The sequence below is a fragment of the Triturus cristatus genome, chromosome 2_1 (genome assembly GCF_964204655.1).
Source record: "Triturus cristatus chromosome 2_1, aTriCri1.1, whole genome shotgun sequence".
NCBI lineage: Eukaryota > Metazoa > Chordata > Amphibia > Caudata > Salamandridae > Triturus > Triturus cristatus.
In genome coordinates, this window is record NC_140581.1 from 1033514846 (window position 1) to 1033534044 (window position 19199).

General features: G+C 40.6%; 1 protein-coding gene across 1 annotated transcript in view; it reads right to left on the reverse strand.

Annotated features, from left to right (window-relative positions):
- The window catches only part of LOC146866278 (uncharacterized), a 215626-nt gene that overhangs the window by 24719 nt on the left and 171708 nt on the right, over window positions 1–19199 (reverse strand). Inside the window, exon 5 of the mRNA XM_085640814.1 lies at window positions 5732–5809. Coding sequence (XP_085496940.1) covers window positions 5732–5809 — 78 coding nt within the window. The remainder of the gene's footprint in view (window positions 1–5731; window positions 5810–19199) is intronic.

Genomic DNA, 19199 nt, shown 5'->3' on the forward strand with positions numbered 1-19199 from the left:
GAAGTATTTTTTTTTCATTTTAGTTGTGGAGCTTATAGGGGTTTAGGGTGGGAACTAAATCGATTTAAAGTTATAAATATTTCAAAAAATGTTAATAATGATTTTTTTTATATTGAGTGCCAGATGTACGACCCTTACATTTTGCGACTCGCAAATTCCCTCGCTAAGCAACATTTAAAAGGCACTGTACAACAGTGTCACAGACACCGTTAGTGATTCCCAATGGGGCCGCAAATTGCATGCCTCATAAATATTCATGAGGCAAGCGCACTTTGCGACCCCATTGGGAATGGCTAGCACTCCCATGGATGGTAGCCTGCTGGGGTCAGCAGACCACCATGTCTGGGACTGCTTTTTAAATAAAGCAGTTTTAAATGTTTTTAAATGCAGCCTGTTTTCCTTAAAGGAAAACAGTATGCATTTAAAAAAGAAAAATGAAACTTTTCAGTTTAATTTTTAAAGGGCAGGCAGTGGTCCCTGTGCTCTCACACACTCACACCCTGGGAACCCCTTCCTGTTTGCGAGTGGTTAACCATCTACAAATGCGGTCGCCAAACAATACTACATGGCAGTGAGTCTCGCTGTTAGGAAGGGACGCCCATTCCTAATAGCGAGAGTCGCAAACGCTATTTTGCGAGTCAGTGACTCGCAAAATAGCGTCTGTACATGCCATGTCCCCTTTTTGCGGTCGCAAACGGGCCGTTCTCCTGTTTGCGAGCACAAAAAAGGGATGTACATCTGGCCCTTAATGTGGTAATTGCATATTAAATTTATTATTACATTTTAAGAGTATTGTGTATATTTTGTGGAGGTATGTTGTAGAAAGTTAAATAAATGTAATTGCATATTTAATCATTTTTAATTAAATATATATACATATATATTCGCTAATGCATATTTATGTTAATATTGTAAAATATGTGTGTTTTTATTTTAGTATTAGGTTTTGGTTGTAAGTTTTGTAGGGGTAGATGGTGGGAGGAAATTATAGCTACATTTATTTTATGAATGTAATTTATTAAAAATACTTTTTTAAGAGAATTTTTTTGTGAAATAATTATAGTGCATTTAATGTTTTATATTGTTTGTAATATTATTATGATGTTTTTAATTTTCAGAAATATTTTAGTTTTCATTGATTACATTTAACATATTCCATTTTAAATAATTTTATTAATATTTTTATTTTGTTTTTAAAATTTGTTTTTGTAGACTTTTTTGTTTGTAATGTAGTACTAACTGTAGTGGGAATAATATATATTTTTTAATTTTAAAATCAAACACTTTCCCTACTGTTGCACTCACTGGCATGGGAATAGTCAATGTTTCCCCTCTGCAATCCAACACTTTCCCTACTTTTGCACTGACTGGAGTGGGAATAGTAAATTTTACCCCTCCGCAATCCATCACTTTCTCTACTTTTTGCACTGATTGGAGCGGGAATAGTAAATTTTACCCCTCTGCAATCCAACACTTTCCCTACTTTTGCATTGACTGGAGTGGGAATAGTAAATTGTACCCCTCCGCAATCCAACACTTTCCCTACTTTTGCTCTGATTGGAGTGGAAATAATACATTTTACTCCTCCGCAATCCAGCATTTTCCCTACTTTTGCACTGGCTGGATAAATCGGGTGAGATGTTCCATCAAATCAGGTTTCAGGCAAAAAAGTACAGCTCAAATCAAAAACAACACTCGAGTTTGCAAGCTCTGTCCAATGTTCGTCTACCACCCTACAGCTGAGACGTGGGTTGCTCAGTGTGGAGGTCGTTATCTACTCTTTAGAGCAGAAGAAACTCAAATGAATCTCATTGAGAGTTTTAGGTTCCACCTATTTTTTTAGAAAGATGACTTTGTGGATTGCCGTTATAAGAGGAATGTTAGAATTCCCAGAATTTGCCTATATAGAAGGGGTCATAGTTGTGGAGAAAAACAGTAGTCAGAGTGACAGCAGAGATAGAAGAATGAGAGTCTGAGAATGAATATGCTGAGAGGATGTATGACGTTACAACGCACACTTTTACAACGCATGCACTTACAACGCATTTTTTACAACGCATAATCCATTACAACGCATGACATTACAACGCATGACACTACAACGCATTTTAAAAAAATACCTTTACAACGCATTTTCATTACAACGCATACTACCTTTACAACGCATACCATTACAACGCATAATATTAAATTACATTTAAGGTAAGTATTAGATAGTATAGGGGTAAAAGTTACTTTTCTAACTCCAGGGGGTGCAACAGTAGGGTAAGTGTTGGATAGTATAGGGGTAAAAATTACTATTCTAACTCCAGGGGGTGCAACAGTGGGGTAAGTGTTGGATAGTATAGGGGTAAAAATTACTATTCTAACTCCAGGGGGTGCAACAGTAGGGTAAGTGTTGGATAGTATAGGGGTAAAAATTACTATTCTAACTCCAGGGGGTGCAACAGTAGGGTAAGTGTTGGATAGTATAGGGGTAAAAATTACTATTCTAACTCCAGGGGGTGCAACAGTAGGGTAAGTGTTGGATAGTATAGGGGTAAAAATTACTATTCTAACTCCAGGGGGTGCAACAGTAGGGTAAGTGTTGGATAGTATAGGGGTAAAAATTACTATTCTAACTCCAGGGGGTGCAACAGTAAGGTAAGTGTTGGATAGTATAGGGGTAAAAATTACTATTCTAACTCCAGGGGGTGCATCAGTAGGGTAAGTGTTGGATAGTATAGGGGTAAAAATTACTATTCTAACTCCAGGGGGTGCAACAGTAGGGTAAGTGTTGGATAGTATAGGGGTAAAAATTACTATTCTAACTCCAGGGGGTGCAACAGTAGGGTAAGTGTTGGATAGTATAGGGGTAAAAATTACTATTCTAACTCCAGGGGGTGCAACAGTAGGGTAAGTGTTGTATAGTATAGGGGTAAAAATTACTATTCTAACTCCAGGGGGTGCATCAGTAGGGTAAGTGTTGGATAGTATAGGGGTAAAAATTACTATTCTAACTCCAGGGGGTGCAACAGTAGGGTAAGTGTTGGATAGTGTAGTGTAATATTATGCGTTGTAATGGTATGCGTTGTAATGGTAGTATGCGTTGTAATGGAATGCGTTGTAAAGGTAGTTTTTAAAAATGCGTTGTAGTGTCATGCGTTGTAATGTCATGCGTTGTAATGGATTATGCGTTGTAAAAAATGCGTTGTAAAGGTAGTGCGTTGTAAAAGTTGCGTTGTAAAGGTTGTTCCCCTGCTGAGATAGACACATTATCTTACACAAGATTAGAGACAGTGGTATAGAGTGAGGGGGTGCAAATATGTTATGTTAATTACATTTGATATAGTGCTCAAATCACCCATAGGCATCTTGGTGCTGCAAGACAGTATCAGGCAGCATCGACCAGAAGGGATCACTACTGGAAGAGGGAGGCTTTCAGTAATTTCCTAAATCGGCAATAGTTCGAGCAGGCAAAAGTTCCAATATGCTGGAGCTAGATAAGAAATTATTCTTCCCCAACATCTAACCAAACGAATTTGGGGAGGAAACACAAAAGGGCTTTATCCTTAGATCTTAAACTTCTGATAGGAGCATCTGATTTAACTCTCTGTTGAAGATACCTGGAACCATTTCCCTTTTAAGGCCTTACAGGTGCGACAGTATATCTTGAAAATGCTCCTTTTTCTTTCTGGCAGCCAATGTGGAGCTTTAAATGAAGGGGCTGACAGGGTGCCCAACGGAAGATTAAGGATAAGTCTGGCTGTTGTATTTTGCACCACCTGTAGTTTAGCAACAGGTGTCTCATTAACTGCAGCTAGTAGAGCATTTCCATAGTCTAGTCTGCTCACTACCAGGACTTGGACTTATGTTCTTCAGGCAGACATTGGAAGGTAGGGAAATATTTTGCGTAGGGTGCGCATATTATGATAGCACGCCCCAGGGTAGTCAGAATATGATCTTTCATAGAGAGAGTCTGGTCAATTTTTATGCCAAGGTTCTTCACACATATTTTTTTCGAGATGGGACGGATCCTAATTGAGAGGATCACCATCGCTTGACCACAGAGGGATAGTTTTGCCAAACAGCATAATCTCAGTCCTATCTATGTTCAATTGTGGGTAATTGTCAGTCATCCAACATGACTGTGTTCAATTGTGGGTAATTGTCAGTCATCCAACACAAGATGGCTAGCATTCCCTTTGCAAAACGTTCTTTGGTTGAATCTAGATCAGAAGTCAGCTGAGTATCGTCAGCGTAAGATATTATTCCAAAGCCGAAAGGCTCAATGATCTTGGCAGGGGGTGCCATATATATATTGAACAAAGTGGGGGTCAAGCATGAGCCCTGTGCTACCTCCTTGTCCAAGCGAATCTTGTGGGAGTTATAGGGGCCAAGAGTGATTGTTTGGAATCTGTAATCCAAGAAGTTGTGTAACCATTTGAGAGCAATCTCCTGAACACCTACCCACGCACTCTCTTCCTCATCAATTATTGGGTGAAGAGAAGGAAGTGGATGAGTCTCAAATCTTTGATAAGGGCTGTGTGGCGAGAACAATGGGTTAGAAATTGTGAGGAATGCATATTGCATTCACATTAATGTCTCAGTGTAATTATGGAATGTGTGGATCTAGCTGGGAAGTGAGTGCTCAAAAGTTCTTGTCCATGTCAGTATGGGGGTGTTGTTAGCGGGCAGAGCAGTTTGTATATGTGTAATAGCACCTAAATGCAATTCAGTTTAACCTGTGGACATCAGCAATACCTGCTATAACAGATTATTATTGTTTATTTTAATAAATAATTAATCTAAGTGTAATGAAGGAAGGAACTCGTATGCTACATTCAAATAAAGTTGCCTCTGTAAAAAGGCTTACAGAATTGTGATCATTTATAAAGAAGCTCTTCATATGAGTTAAATAGTAATACCAACTTGGGTGCAAACAGGGTTTTATGCCCTTCAGGATTTTAAGTCATGCCCACATTTTGTACGTACCTGGCATTTTTCCCGTCACAAATTTCAATCAACAACATTTTTGTTAAGGCGAAAATGCAATATTCCACGTTTTGCAGGGAAAATGTGCTGTATTACCACACCATCCATGCAGTATTACCACATGATCCCAGACATGCCAACTTAATATTTTTCTCACTGTCTGAGGAGGGTGGTCTTGAATGGGCTAGACATCACACAAAGAACTGCCTGAGTGGCAGTTCTGCCCCCTGCTTCCACCAGCCCCTCCAAGCCCCCCCCCCCCCCCACACAAATCAAAAGCTTCTCAGGCTGCAACTGATACCGCTGCACACTCTTTAATGGGCATCGGCTACATAGAGCCACCAAAGATGAGATGGAAATTCCCTCAGTGGAAGGGTTTCAGGCTTGTTGTTCCTGCCACTGTGTGATATTGGCTCATCACCATGTGACCGTGTGAAGAAAGCTAATATTGTGTGACTCAAGCTGGCACCATGCAAGTTGATAGGTCTGTTAGCCCTCACTTCCTGTGGACACTATCCCACTCCAAGAAATGATGACTAGAGCTGCTTGAGCGCTTGACCTATATTAGGAAAAACCCAAAAAGGAAGCCCTATTTTGTTTTTATAACATAATCAAATGTTGCTGTATATGTCTTAAAGCATATTTATGGCTTTCGATTACATGATCCCATACCTTTTTTCAATCAACAATTCATGACTTCAAGTATCTGTTAAATTGTTGTCACACCCAAATCTTGAGAGCACCACATGTTACTCACCAACACGTGAATCAGGCACAGAATGTTTCTCAATCTGCTGGCTTCTCCACTTTCACTTGAGGAAACTGCAACCAAAGCCTGCAGAAGAAGCAGCACATTATTATTGATAACATGATTAGGCTTTTTTCTTTTTTTTTACATTTTATTTTCAATGTAGCAAAGAAAGGGCCATACAGACATAAAAAGAGAAAAAAGAAGAAAAAAAATAGAAACCAGTATAATGCAATTGCAATAGTACAGAATCCGAAATTCATTGTGAATCAAGTAAAAAAATAATCAGTGCGTAGAGAATTCAAACTACATTGAAGAAGGACATAAAACTCGGTATATTACATTTCTGCTGATAAAACATAATTGCGTATCTGATTCCCAATATTAAAGTGCTTGAGATAAGATTCCCTTTCTCAAAAAGAAGAGCAAGGGCTAGATTTTTTCTGGAGTGAATAAATAGTTCAAATGCCTAAGATAGAATTATCATCTTATTCTTCTAAGAGCATACCTTGCCCTGTCTTCGAGGGATTCTTACGTCACGTAAAGAACAACATTTTCACTAAGCATTTAAGTAGTATCATCAATAAAGTGCCAAGTTCATAATAAAATTAGATATTAGCAGTACAAACAGAATTCATTGCAGTTGGCAAAATTCCTAAATTAAACCTGGCCGATTCATACATTATCATATGCCAATTGCTAAAAAGTTCACCTCCAGTATAATGCCGAGCTCATAATAAGAATAGATAATTAGATATTAGCAGTACGAAAGGAATTCATTGCAATCAGTGAAGTTAAACCTGGCCGAAGCATACATTATCATATGCCAATTGCTAAACTAGTTCATTTCCAGTTCTGCCATATTATATTTAGTTCAGCATAGAAAACAGTACATATAACCTGATATATTTCAATTCTACGAATAAAATATATTTGCATATCTGATTCTCAATAGTAAAGTCTTTGAGATAGATTTTCCGTTATATCTCCTTAAAAAGAAGAGCAAAGGATAGGTTTTCAATAACTTGCATAAAAAGTTCAGAAATTATAAGGCCAAAACCGTAGAACCTAAAGCATGCATGCATATCTAATAGTACCGTGCTTAGGATAGAATTATCATCTTTTTCGTCTAAAAGCAAGTACCTAAATTAAACCTGGCTGATTCATACATTAGCGCATGCCAATTGCTGAATTAGTTCACTCCCAGTTCAGCCATATTCTGTTAAGTTTGGCAACAGAGCTTACCATTTTTGCATAGATGGTTTCCCACTTGAAAACTCTTTGCATTTTAGTAAACCATTGGGAAATTGTCGGGATCACCTTGGATTTCCAATTACTAGAATAAGCGATCTTGCTACTAATATTGCAATGAAAATTAATCGGCTAAACGACCAGGGAGCAGGTTAATCGCAAACATTTTTACTAATTTCTGAAAAGATATCTTGCCAGAAGTCCGTTAAGTAGCTACATGTAAACACTACATGAAGCCAATCCCCGGTTGCTAGTCAACATCTAAAGCATCTAGGATCGACTGTGGGAAACGTTTTGTGGAGTCTATCAGGGGTATAGTAGATCATCCATTTACTGAACCATGCTATCCTTCTTAAGTTTGCAGCTCTTACTGTCTTGCAGCTAATTTTGTTGTAATTCTGCCATTGCTGAAGATTAAAGCTACAGCCCGTAGCAGATACCAATTGACTACCCCTTTAATTCTTGATACAAAATCGGCCTTTCCAAGGAGTGTGACATCGCTATCTTCTGTGCTGATTAAACCTAACCAAAACGGCTTAATCCATGCATAACTGAACATCTGGAGCCAGTTTATGTTACTCTTAATATTTAAAACTTCCTGCCAGGATAACGTTTTTTCGTTTATATGGAAGTCTTGTAATACATGATACCCCAGCTATGCCCACTGGTGGCAGATCTGAGGAGACCATTGGAACCCCAGAGGAATACATTCCTCTAGTTTCATCTAGGGATGGAGCCACGGGATTCCATATACTTCCCAGATTTTTTGAAAATGCGAAGTGATAACTCTAGTGATCTTATAGTGTGACTTTTTGGGAACCTTCGGTATGTGTAGGAAAGGAGCAAGGCCAATCTCAGAATTCTTGTGCATTAGGGTAAGAAAGAAATTGATATCAAGCAAGTCCCCTGAATTATTATAGTTCAACCAATTAATAAGCGATTCTTGATAGTTTAGGCTTAGATCCGATAGGGCACAGCCTCCATCTTTCACTTCTAATTGTGGCACTTGTAATCTTATTCACTGTTTCTTTGCATGCCAAATAAATTGTCTAAATTCTGATTAAACAGAGTCGAAGAAGGATTTGGGAACCTTAATCACTATATTAGAAAATAGAATTAAAAATAACAGGAGAATATTCATCTTAATGAGAGCAACTCGTCCCATAATTGTTAGTGGGATATTTTCCCATTGTTTAAACAAATTACATGTTTTATTTAATGTGAGAATAAAATATAGCAGATAAAAGTCCTCGAGTCGCTGTGGTCACAAAAATCTCGAAGGTACCTTATCAACTTAGTTGTTGAATAGTGTTTCTGCATTGCGGGGGCAGAATATCTAAGGAGCAATTAAAAAGTAGCACCTCAGATTTAGAATGAATTATTTTATATTCCCAGATATCTGAAAAATCCCTTATTTTGGCAAGAGCTCTCGCTATATTATCTCCATCTGCTGCTAGATAGAGAGACATATCATCTGCAAATAGTTTGAGTTTAGCGGATCCAAGAACAGGGGTAGCAATTGGGTGATCCTGCCTAATGGCACATGCCAGAGGCTCGATGAATAGGGAAAATAACACGGGAGATAGGAAACAGCCTCAACCCATCCCACCGGCTAATGGATATTAGGCCAGCCGTGTTCCCATCGATAATTATAGAAGCTTTAGCGGTGTGGTACAAGTTTTTCACCATCTGGCAGAATTCAACTGGGGTCGCAAATTTGTTCAGAATTACAAAAAGAACGTTTTATTGCACTCTGTTGAACACTTTTTCGAAGTATTATTGAACTCAGAGACAAGATGATTATCATCTCATGCAGTGTGATAATAAAAGGACACAACTGCTGACAAGTGTGGCATTCACCACCTACCAACACAGATTTACTGAGCTTGCTGCTCTTTCCAAATTCACGTAACATATATCACAACTTTCCACCACATGCCCTTTCCTAACTCCTTCATTCTCCCTCATCAACAAATGCAGCTAACCAACAGGAATCTGGGTGGGTTTAATATAACCGAGTTGCAGGTGAAGCAGAAGCGACAAACAGCCCAGAGGCAGAATAGAGCTACAGGAGATGGAACACCATAAGAACAAGCCCACCGACCAAAAGCCTCGATCAGAAAGCACATGCATGGCATGTACGCTGTTTAGGTCTGGGACCCAAATCACAGTACACATGGGGCGAGGGTCGACTGTCCATTAACTTAATCTTCACATCACCAGATGAGCTGAATTAAGCAAAGGGTTTATGGCTAATGTCCAACTTGTCTGGGGCCTCTGCACTGCAGGTGTTCACATTCCTCAATATTAACATCACTCACGATGTGTTTTAGGGGCTGTGTTATGGAGCTCCTCCTTCCTAAATGCTGGCTCCTCATGAGCACCGCTGCATTGCAATGTTCGTTGTGCATGTGCCGCTCGAGATTTCCCAGTTTGCCCTACCTGTGGTCCATGATCTAAGATGGGAACTGCCACAGAGGACTAGCTTGGGTAGGATGGTAACAGTCCTCAATATTAACATCACTAAGGATGTGTTTTAGGGGCTGTGTTGTAGAGCTCCTCCTTCTTAAATGCTGGCTCCTCGTAAGCACCGCTGCATTGCAATGTTGGGTATGCACGTGCCGCTCAAGGTTTCCCAGTTTGCCCTACCTGTGGTCCGTGATCTAAGATGGCAACTGCCACAGAGGACTAACTTGGGTAGGATGGGGGAATGGTGCTCTGGTTAGCATGCCAAATGGCGTCTTGATGTATGAAAGCATATTTTCCGAAACTGTGACTCGAAATTTTCAGATGAAAATCAAGAAAATTATAAATTGAAACTCAAAAAACGGTTCCTCTCAGCAAAGAAATTTAAAATAATATACATGCCTCGCTCTCGGATAAGGTAGTAGTTTGACAAAAAAAAAATGTTTTAATATGGATTGTGCAGATCAGCAGCCCCAGGGTCTCACATGTGTGCCTCACAGGCTTGAGAGAAGAAACAGCGAGAAACTTGAAACACATACCCTCGATGTCCTTAAAGTTGCGAACCAGAAACTGCTTGAGTCCTTGGTCTCGGCAGTGGAGCAGGCGCTGTGAGGGGCAATACACCAGGTCGGACCAGCCTCCAGTTTACGTGCAGAGCCAGCCGCACCCGAGCACCATACATTTACAAACCAAAGCGGGCTGCAGCTATACGAAAGTTAAAGTGCTCCATGCCACACATTATTATGAAATTAAATAAACAAGTATTCCCCAAAGAACACATAACACTTACAAATGTAAGGAAACTGTATTTGACCGGTGCTCCTCACAAAAAAACTGGAAATGATGTATCAGAGCTCTAACCAATAAGGAGTCAGGAAATAAAAGCGACGCAGGAGTGAACCAATTACAAGCAGCAGGCAGGATTAAACTCCATAGAGTGATTACAGTAGGTTTTGAAGGCAGGCATGCACGCTGATGTTCGTCCTAAAAAAGAAGCAGCTCACACAAACTGTGAATAAAAGCTCATGGGTGTGCTCTATCTTTCCAACCCTGTCTGTTTTCTTTCTTTCTTTCTTTCTTTCTTTCTTTCTTTCTTTCTTTCTTTCTTTCTTTCTTTCTTTCTTTCTCTTTCTTTCTTTCTTTCTTTCTTTTTCTTTCCTGTTGTCTCTATTTCCCTCTTCCTTGCCTTCTTTCTTTCCCCATTTTTTCCTCCTCCTTTCTTTCCCCGTTTTATTTCTTTCCTTCTTTCTTCCTTCTGTTGTTCCTTCTTTCTTTCTTGCCTTCTTCCTTTTCTTGCTTTTGTCTTCCTTCTTTCTTCTTTTATCCTACTTTCTTTCTTCTTTGTTTTAATTTTGTTTCTTCTTCTTTCTTCTTCCTTCCTTCTTTCTTTTGTCCTCCCTTCATTCTTTCTTTCTTTTTCCCTCCTTATTTCTTGCCTTCTTTCTTTTTTCTTTGTCTTTTTTGCTTTCCTTTGTTTCTTATTGCCTTTATTCTTTCTTTCTTTCTTTCTTTCTTTCTTTCTTTCTTTCTTTCTTTCTTTCTTTCTTTCTCTCTTTATTCTTTTATCCCTTCCTTGTTCTTTTCTACCTTACTTGTTAATTTTAAATACTTTATTTAAGCCATTGGCCATAAACGTTTTGCAATACAACGAGATTTTCAAATAGTCCATTTCAACTATATTATAAACATGCGTGGAAATACTGTTTAGGTTTCAGCCCTAAGAGCTGAACCAGCAAAGGAAATGCCAGTCCTTGAATTTATCAATCAGTCCTTAGAAAGCCATAATTTCCGGTCAGTAGAAGTGGACAATTTAAAATCATTAGGAACTAAGATCCGTTGAACCATATATACAGTATCACGATAAAACTATCTTCGGTCTCTGTACAAAGTCCATCGTGAGGAGAGTGTGCTATTCATTACAATGTTACAATCTAGACCCCATCCTGCTCTCGTATGTAAGATCGTTAAAAACAATGTAAAACGATATAGAGTACCTACAATAAAAGTAACATCCTTCATAGTGCAAATTCCAAACAAGGGAATGCATTGTTCACTGCAACATCACAGATTTACCCCCTTCTTTCTTTGTATAAACCGTACTGTAAGCAGGTATTTAGATGTAGCAAATATTACATATGGTGCTGTGTTATATTTCAAAACCCTTAAGGCCTCTTGATGCTTTCTAAATCCCAGCCTATTGCACAAAGGATGGATCCATTTCTTTTTTGCCCCAGAGTATTCTGGGCAAATGAAGAGGAAATGCGCAGTGTTTTCAGTAAAGCCTAAAGTGCAAGTTCGTTTTTCTCTGAGTTCCCCAAGTTGTGATATAGCTTTTGATCTGGAGAACGTCGTACCTTAATTTCAAGTACAAGATTCTCGCCAGATGCGGCTGGATATTGTCAAGGAGCATTAAGAAATTGCATCGTTAATCTGCCCAAATTAGGGTATCGATGAAGTGCATTTAGGGCATGCGCCCAGTATGTTTGTTTCAGCGTGATCTTACAACTTTGTGCTAACTTCTGTGGCTCTGTCCAATATGAGCAGAGACCAAGTTCTGTAAACCATTTCTTAACAAATCTAAGCCAGGGAAAAGTTAGGCATCTATCGATAGCTAGAAGTTCTTTGATGCCTTCTCTATAGGCCGTTAGTTCTGGCATTCTCCATAGCCTAATCCAGTAAAGCAGCGCGCCTAGAGGTGCAATTTGCCCTATCCGTTTTTAAGATGTAAGTCATGAAACATTGGGTTAAGTGGTGTTGCCAAGGGCAACTCAAAGATTCTCCTCACAAACTTATTCTCCCCATTTGTTATTTGCTTAATATCGCCAGTACCCCAGAGTTCTGTTCCATATAGGGCAGCTGCCTGTACTTTACATTTGAAAATCTCTAGTGCTGGTGTCGTTGGTTTACTTGAGGATAGGCTATACTTCTTAAGAATAGCCCTGGACCCCTGTGCGAGAGCCAGTGCAGAGTGATTTATCTGTGATTTCCATGCCAACTTTGAATCGAGTAGTATACCCAAATAGGTGAAGTTTTGGACATGCTCTAATTTCTGATTATTCACCCTAAGATTGGTTCTGTAGTCCTTGTGGGGGTTTATGGCCATATACTTTGTTTTCCCAATATTTATTTCTAGGTCTTTTAGACTGCAGTATATGTTAAAATCATCCAATATAATTTGCAAGCCCTTTGGCGTCTGCAAAATCAGGATAGTGTTGTCTGCAAATAATAGTGCTGAGACTAAGTTCCCACTAAGCTTTGGGGAATCATTTTTAGATCTTTTTAGATAAACAATCACGTCATTAATATAGAGCGAGAACAGGGTAGTCAAGAGCACGCATCCCTGTCTCACTCCTCTGGCTATTGGGGTTTGGTTCAGTAAGCTCGCCATTCATACACCCATCGAACTCTTGCATAATTATCATGATGCAGCCTTGCCATCTGATCTAGCAGGACTGCAGGTACATTTTGTTTTTACAGTGAGTCCCACAGTAGACCTCTGGGTACTAGATTGAATGCTGCCCTTAAATCTACAAATACGATATAAATATGGCCTCCCTTTATCTTGGTGTATTTCCAGATGATGAACTGGTGCCTAAAGACTTGGTTTATCGTACTTGTACGGGCTCTAAATCCTGCTTGATACGGGGATAATATGTTGTTGTTATCTATCTATTCGTTTAGCCTATTTAAAAGTTGTCTTGCATATATTTTTTATAGTACATCTATTAGGCTTATTGGCCTGTCGTTCTCGAGTTTTTCTTTGCTGCCTTTTTTATGAATAGGTACAATTTCAGACGCTCTCCGTGTGGCCGGTATCGGAGCACCTGAAGCTATAGCATTACAGACCAAATTAACATATGGGTCCCATACCTTTTTATTAAATCAATGAGGATATTGTTCCGAGTTGGAGGTGAAAAAATATTTATATACACCTGCTCAACGAAGAGATAGAAAGATCAGAAAGTAGAAAAGGGAGACGAGGAGAGAATGGAAGAGAGAGAAAGAGAAAGAGACAGAGAGGTATCCCTGGTATCAAGGATCCAGTCCCGAAGGGGAGGGCTCAATCTTGCCTCTTAATTGCCCTCACACATCCCGGAGGATGTCATGCTTCATCATCGGGCTTTTTTGCTCCTCGTCGGGCCGGCGCTTCAATGCCCGACGGTCCCCCGAAGGGTCTCTTTCGAAAGATATTGAGCCCTCCCCTTCGGGACTGGATCCTTGATACCGGGGATACCTCTCTGTCTCTTTCTCTCTCTTCCATTCTCTCCTCGTCTCCCTTTTCTACTTTCTGATCTTTCTATCTCTTCGTTGAGCAGGTGTATATAAATATTTTTTCACCTCCAACTCGGAACAATGTCCTCATTGATTTAATAGTTTACGTTGGAGCACGGACATTGGACCAGAATTAGCTCCTGGTCCCCCCCTCTCCTTTTTTGTTGACATACCCATACCTTTTTGTCATGTTTAAACAAATCTCCAGGAACTCTATCTAATCCTGGGGCTTTTCCCAGCTTGTTGGTATCTATCGCATGAGCAGTTACTTCTAGGGTAAAGTGGATCCCATATCTCTTGCTGTTTTCGGGTCCGTGGTATTCATGGTGGTAGACTGATAACCTGAATATAGGTTGGTGAAATGTTCTGTCCAGGCTACAGGATCCAAGTGATGCTTGGTATGTGCTACTTGGTCCTTGCCACCAAGCGCAACTGTTTTCCAAAATTCTGCGTGTTGTTGATTTTTGCAGCCTGGAGGAGATCCATCCAACTGGCCTCCTCCCAGTTCTTTTTTGTGATGGCCAGTAATTTCCTATGGCAATCCCTACTCTCCTTATTGATTGGAAATGTTCTTGTTTTGGATTCTCAAGTCAGGATTTTTGGGCTTTCCTGCAATCAGAGGAATACCAGGGATTGTCTTTTGATTTCGTCTTATGGTTTTGCTTATGCTTCTCTCTTGCAACTCCAATGAAAAATAGTTCTAGCTTTATGACCAACAGTTGGTGCATTGCAGTTGTAGTTGCAGTGGTTCCACTTGTTTCTGCGTAGGCGCCTACTACCTCAGCAAATGCCTTCTAGATATTGGTCATAGTGTCTATGTTATCTGTAACAAGGGCCATTTAAACACTCTACGGTTGTTTCCTATTATAGGCTGGGCTTTTGGCGTGCTTATTTTAGATAGCTGGTTCCCTGTTTCATAGCCTGTTACTTCTAGGCAAAGGGGACGATGTTCACTGTTGTCTCTTGCGTCTATCTTAAAGATCAAGATCCTGTTCCAGCTGTGAATGCTGTGCATAATGTAGTCTATTCTGGATTGTGAACTACCCAATTTGAATGTATTTAAGGTGCAATTTTTACTCCCAATTTTGGACACCCTTCCATTGCATGCCCTTAAGTTGTGTTCGATAGTGAACTGCATTATCTGTACTGCAGCATTTGTACACGGTTTTGACAGTCCGGCTTCCAGCTTTGGCAGGCCATTGGTCAAATCCTCTTCGTCTGTTAGCATTTCTAAGCCATTTAATGGTTTGTATGTGCAATTAAAATCACCGCATACGATTGCTGTGTCAGGTGGATTTGCGCAGTTCAGGGCGTTACCTATAAATCAATAATCTGGGAGTTTAAGTGTTGCCTAGTGGGTCTATTGTAGACAATAAATAGGTACATATTTGTTTTATTGTTAATTTTCGTACTGCACATATATCAGGTGAGTCTATAGTATAAATGCTAGTTCCATATTCCCAAGGTTATTTTGACACAAATTACGAACCCTCCTGAGGCTCTGCCTCTCTGCGATGGGATAGTGTTTTTGTAGTATGTTTTGTATCCTAACTTGTATGGGGGTGTCAATAGCCATTTCTCCTGGAAGAGGCAGAGATCAAATTTCTCAATGTAGTTATGCCAGTCTGGATCCTCTAATTTTTGTTTAAGTCTGCAACATTCCATGAAACTATGGCTAAAGGTGTGTGTCCTTTTGTCAGCACTATATGGGTTTTAGTAGATCCTTATGGGTTTGGTTCTACATCTCTGATTCCTTTTGTTTCATCATTTACTATGTTCTGTGTTAAATGTCCACATGCATCTTCCTCATTCAAGATCGTGCTGCCCCTGTGATTCCCTTCCTGATTTGATTGCTTATCTATTCTCAAGTTTGCCTGTTCTACCGTACTCAGTCGATCTACTAATTCAAGGTCAGACGTTATCTGGGCATGTGACTCTTCATTAGCAGAACATGGTTTGCGCCTTATTTGTTGTGCTGAGGTGTTGAGTGGACTGTGCAGTTTAAAGCGCAGGGTCACCCCGTTTGTCGTGCTTGTTCTCAGATCCGTTGCAATTAATCCCTGTACTATTTCTCTGTTGGCGACAATTAGCTGGATTGTATCCAGAATTTCATTTCCACCCTCCAAGCACTCAGCCCTTATTATATCTGAACTGACAAGCATTCTCGCTTGTGTCTAATCCAATGGATGGTTTTGTTTTTATGTGAGTCTTCGTCCTCCCTAGCTCCTGTGACAATCTTGGGTACGTTAGTTAAGTATATTCTCTGGCCTATTTCCGTCTTTTGTGGTCCATCGCTGTGAACTAATTTGGGTTTGTTATCACCCTCGTATTGCCTTCTCGATGCAGGCAGGCGTGCTTGGTTGTCATGGGGCATTCTCGGGGCACCTCGCTGGATTAGGTGTGGCCATTCATAGGACTGCGTTGGCCAGACATGTGTGCTCTTTGTGGATATCTTACCTTATTCATCCCATTGCCTGTGTTACCTGGCCTATTCTCCCTCTCCCTGTACCATTGGGGCAGTTGCTTCCCTCTAGATCTCTCAGAAGTCTTATTATGTTAAGGGTTATTTTGTGCTTTATTAGGTATTGGGTTAGCTACTACTTTGTGTTCAATTGGCAGTTTAACCAATCGTATTGATGGTTCCGTGTGTCCTACATATGGATTAGTTGGGTGCACTGCAACGGTGGCTGCCAGTTGCATCTTCAGGGAATTTACTAAGGTTTTTAGATTCTCTACTTTTTACTAGGGTATATACTTTCTCAGCTAATGTCTGTATCTACCCAAATTTGCATCCGTTAGTAGGCTATGTTGTTTTTTTGGCCTCCACAGGCTCTTTGCGTGTGCAGCTGGATTGGCTCCTTGCACCCTGGGAGGTAGCATGTCAGGATTTTCCTCGTCTAGGGGCGCGGGTCTATTTGCGTGGACTATTCCTGTGTTTCCCCCTATACCAGTGATCTTTCAAGCATAATCTATAGGTTCTCTGCCCAGGCTCTTTCCTAGCTCCAATCCATGTGTGGAGTCATTAGGTATTTTTTGTACTTTAGTCATTGCCACCAGTTGCATTCGAGTGCTCTGTTGGCTTGCTGTCTGTTCTACATGCACAATGCCATCTCTTCAATGCACTGGTGCCAGTTGTTGATGTACTGCCAGCCTTGTATAAAAGGAAGTGATTTTTTCTTTGGATGGTACCTTCTGTTTCCTTGTTGCTCCCTGTAGCATTGTCTGGAACTCTTATATAAGGGTGTCTGTTTCAGATATTGTACAATTCTCACCCACGCTTTTTCTTTTTAGTTTGGGTGGTTTGCCCTTCCCCATGGGTGCCTCTGATGCCTTTCTTTCCCCATGCTTTCTAAGGGTATTACTACCTTGTGTATAAGGTTTTGTTCTATTTTGTTTGTAAGGCGTTCAAGCAAGGGAAGTATACTTGCTTAAAAACATAGAAGAAAAGAAGGGAGAGGAAAAAGAAAAGGGAAAGTGAAATACGATATGTAATTGTCGACCTTTGTAACTGTCCCAGCCAGTCCAACCCTAGCGTTTTGGCTTCCCGCACTTTCTTGTATTAAATTCCAGCACACTACTTTCTCACAGCTCCTATGTCCATTCAACTTGTTAACTAGTGTTGATATTAGGGGGAACGAGTAAGAACAGGAGTTGGTGTTAGCTCCATCAGGTACAAGGTCCAAACTCACGTCAAATATAAAAGCCAAGAGAGTGGGCCCAGACTACCCTCCTCCAGGCTTTGAAGTCCACAGACGGACCCACCCTTGGCCCAGGCTCTTACAGGCGTGGCCCGCGCACGTCCTGCGACGCGGGGGTCGAGGCTGCGCTTTAAAGCGCGTTGGTCACACCTCCCCCCTCGGCAGCTGTGGCTTGTAAGGGCATTGCACCGTGGGACTCAGAGTCCCACCAGGGTGATCCCAGAAGTGACTCGGCAAAGGGGTTGTTATAGCTCCTGGTTTTATTCTCTTTTTTTCTTTTAGGTTATGCTTTCGTTCGTAGGGATACGTCTTATCCGTTTTCTTCTCTTCTGGGTACCTTGGGTCTTCTCTCGATTTTACACTTGGAGGACAGAGAAGAATGGGAAGGTAAGTGCTTTAACTACGGGATTTCTTTTTAGGTAGGGGGAGTGAGGCATCACCAAAAAGAACTCTATCTCGCACTGATTGATTTAGGTTTGGGGGGGAAGGGTGGTCAGTTCAACGGAGGGCTACGTTAAGGGTTCCCACTTGCACTGATTCCCTCCCTCCTCCCAGTCCATCCCCAGATCCGTGCATGTACCTGTGCAAGCCATGCTCCTCCAGGAGGGTGGCCTCCTTGCGTTTAGTAGCTGAGTGCCTGACACAAGCTGGTTGTTCGCAGCTGCACCTCTCTGGTCTCTGCTTTCCCAACTTCGCCTCCTCTTCCAACTCAGGATCAGGACTCTCTCACAGCATCTTTAGGGTTCTTCTTTTCCCTGCTCTTCTTTCTTTTACACAGGCCTCAGATCCCTTCCCTTCAGCAGCTCTTCTCTTTAGTCTCCAGCTTGGGATATGAGCTTGTTGGAGGTCATTGTTCATTTGTCAAAACCTGAGTCCTCGAAGCCCTGCTACAGCTTCTTCATTCATTTGATCTGTTCTCCCAGGAATTCATTTGTGATTAAAACCACTTCCAGTCTCCTGACAGAAGATGCCGATTATTCGATTGCCTCTAACTCTTTCCACTGAAAGCAACGTAAAAATTCCTTGTTCTTTTCTTTTTTCTTTTTTACTTCCTTCCTTCTGTCTTTCTTTGCTTTTTGCTTTCCTTCATTCTTTTTTTTTTTCTTTCTTGTCTTCGGTTTCTTTCTTACCTTCTTTCTTAAAGGCAAGAGGCTGCCAGCCAATGCTTGACTAATTGAATTATTAGGTTTGGTAACCAACAGCTTTTCATTTACTCAAATTATGTGAATAACTTAGTTACCTGTGGGGGTTTTAGACCTGACTTCAATCATTAGTCTGTGGTTGTGTCATTCACATTTTTCTTCGATGCTCTCCAGCATGCAGATGCATTAAGTGGTTGTGCACCAACACTCGTCAGCCATGGGATGGCTTCACTATGAGCTACGTCATACTGCCCTTTCACAAGGAGCATATCCCCACACAAAGTAGTTCCATTCAGTTTCGGGGAGTACTATGGGAATGTGGGTTTTTGATACAAAAAATGTTTGCACTGAGCCAATTTTGTTTCTTTTAGATGGATGAAAGCCCTGCATCTTCTTGAATTATAATGTTTTGCAAAAACCATGACAAAACACAACAATAATTACCAAAAGGGTGGTCGCCAATGCCGGACCTATTTGCTTTGGCAATGCTTGTTAATCTAGTATTTGGTACTAGGAGTTACCCTACTTCTGATTACTCCAAATATGGGCAAATAAGCTAACTCAGGTAAACGGAGATCCTGTTGTGAAGCAGGGATTAGACATCAGTTCTCTTCGTTTGAAAGTTCACAAGCTTGTTTGAAAGGTCAC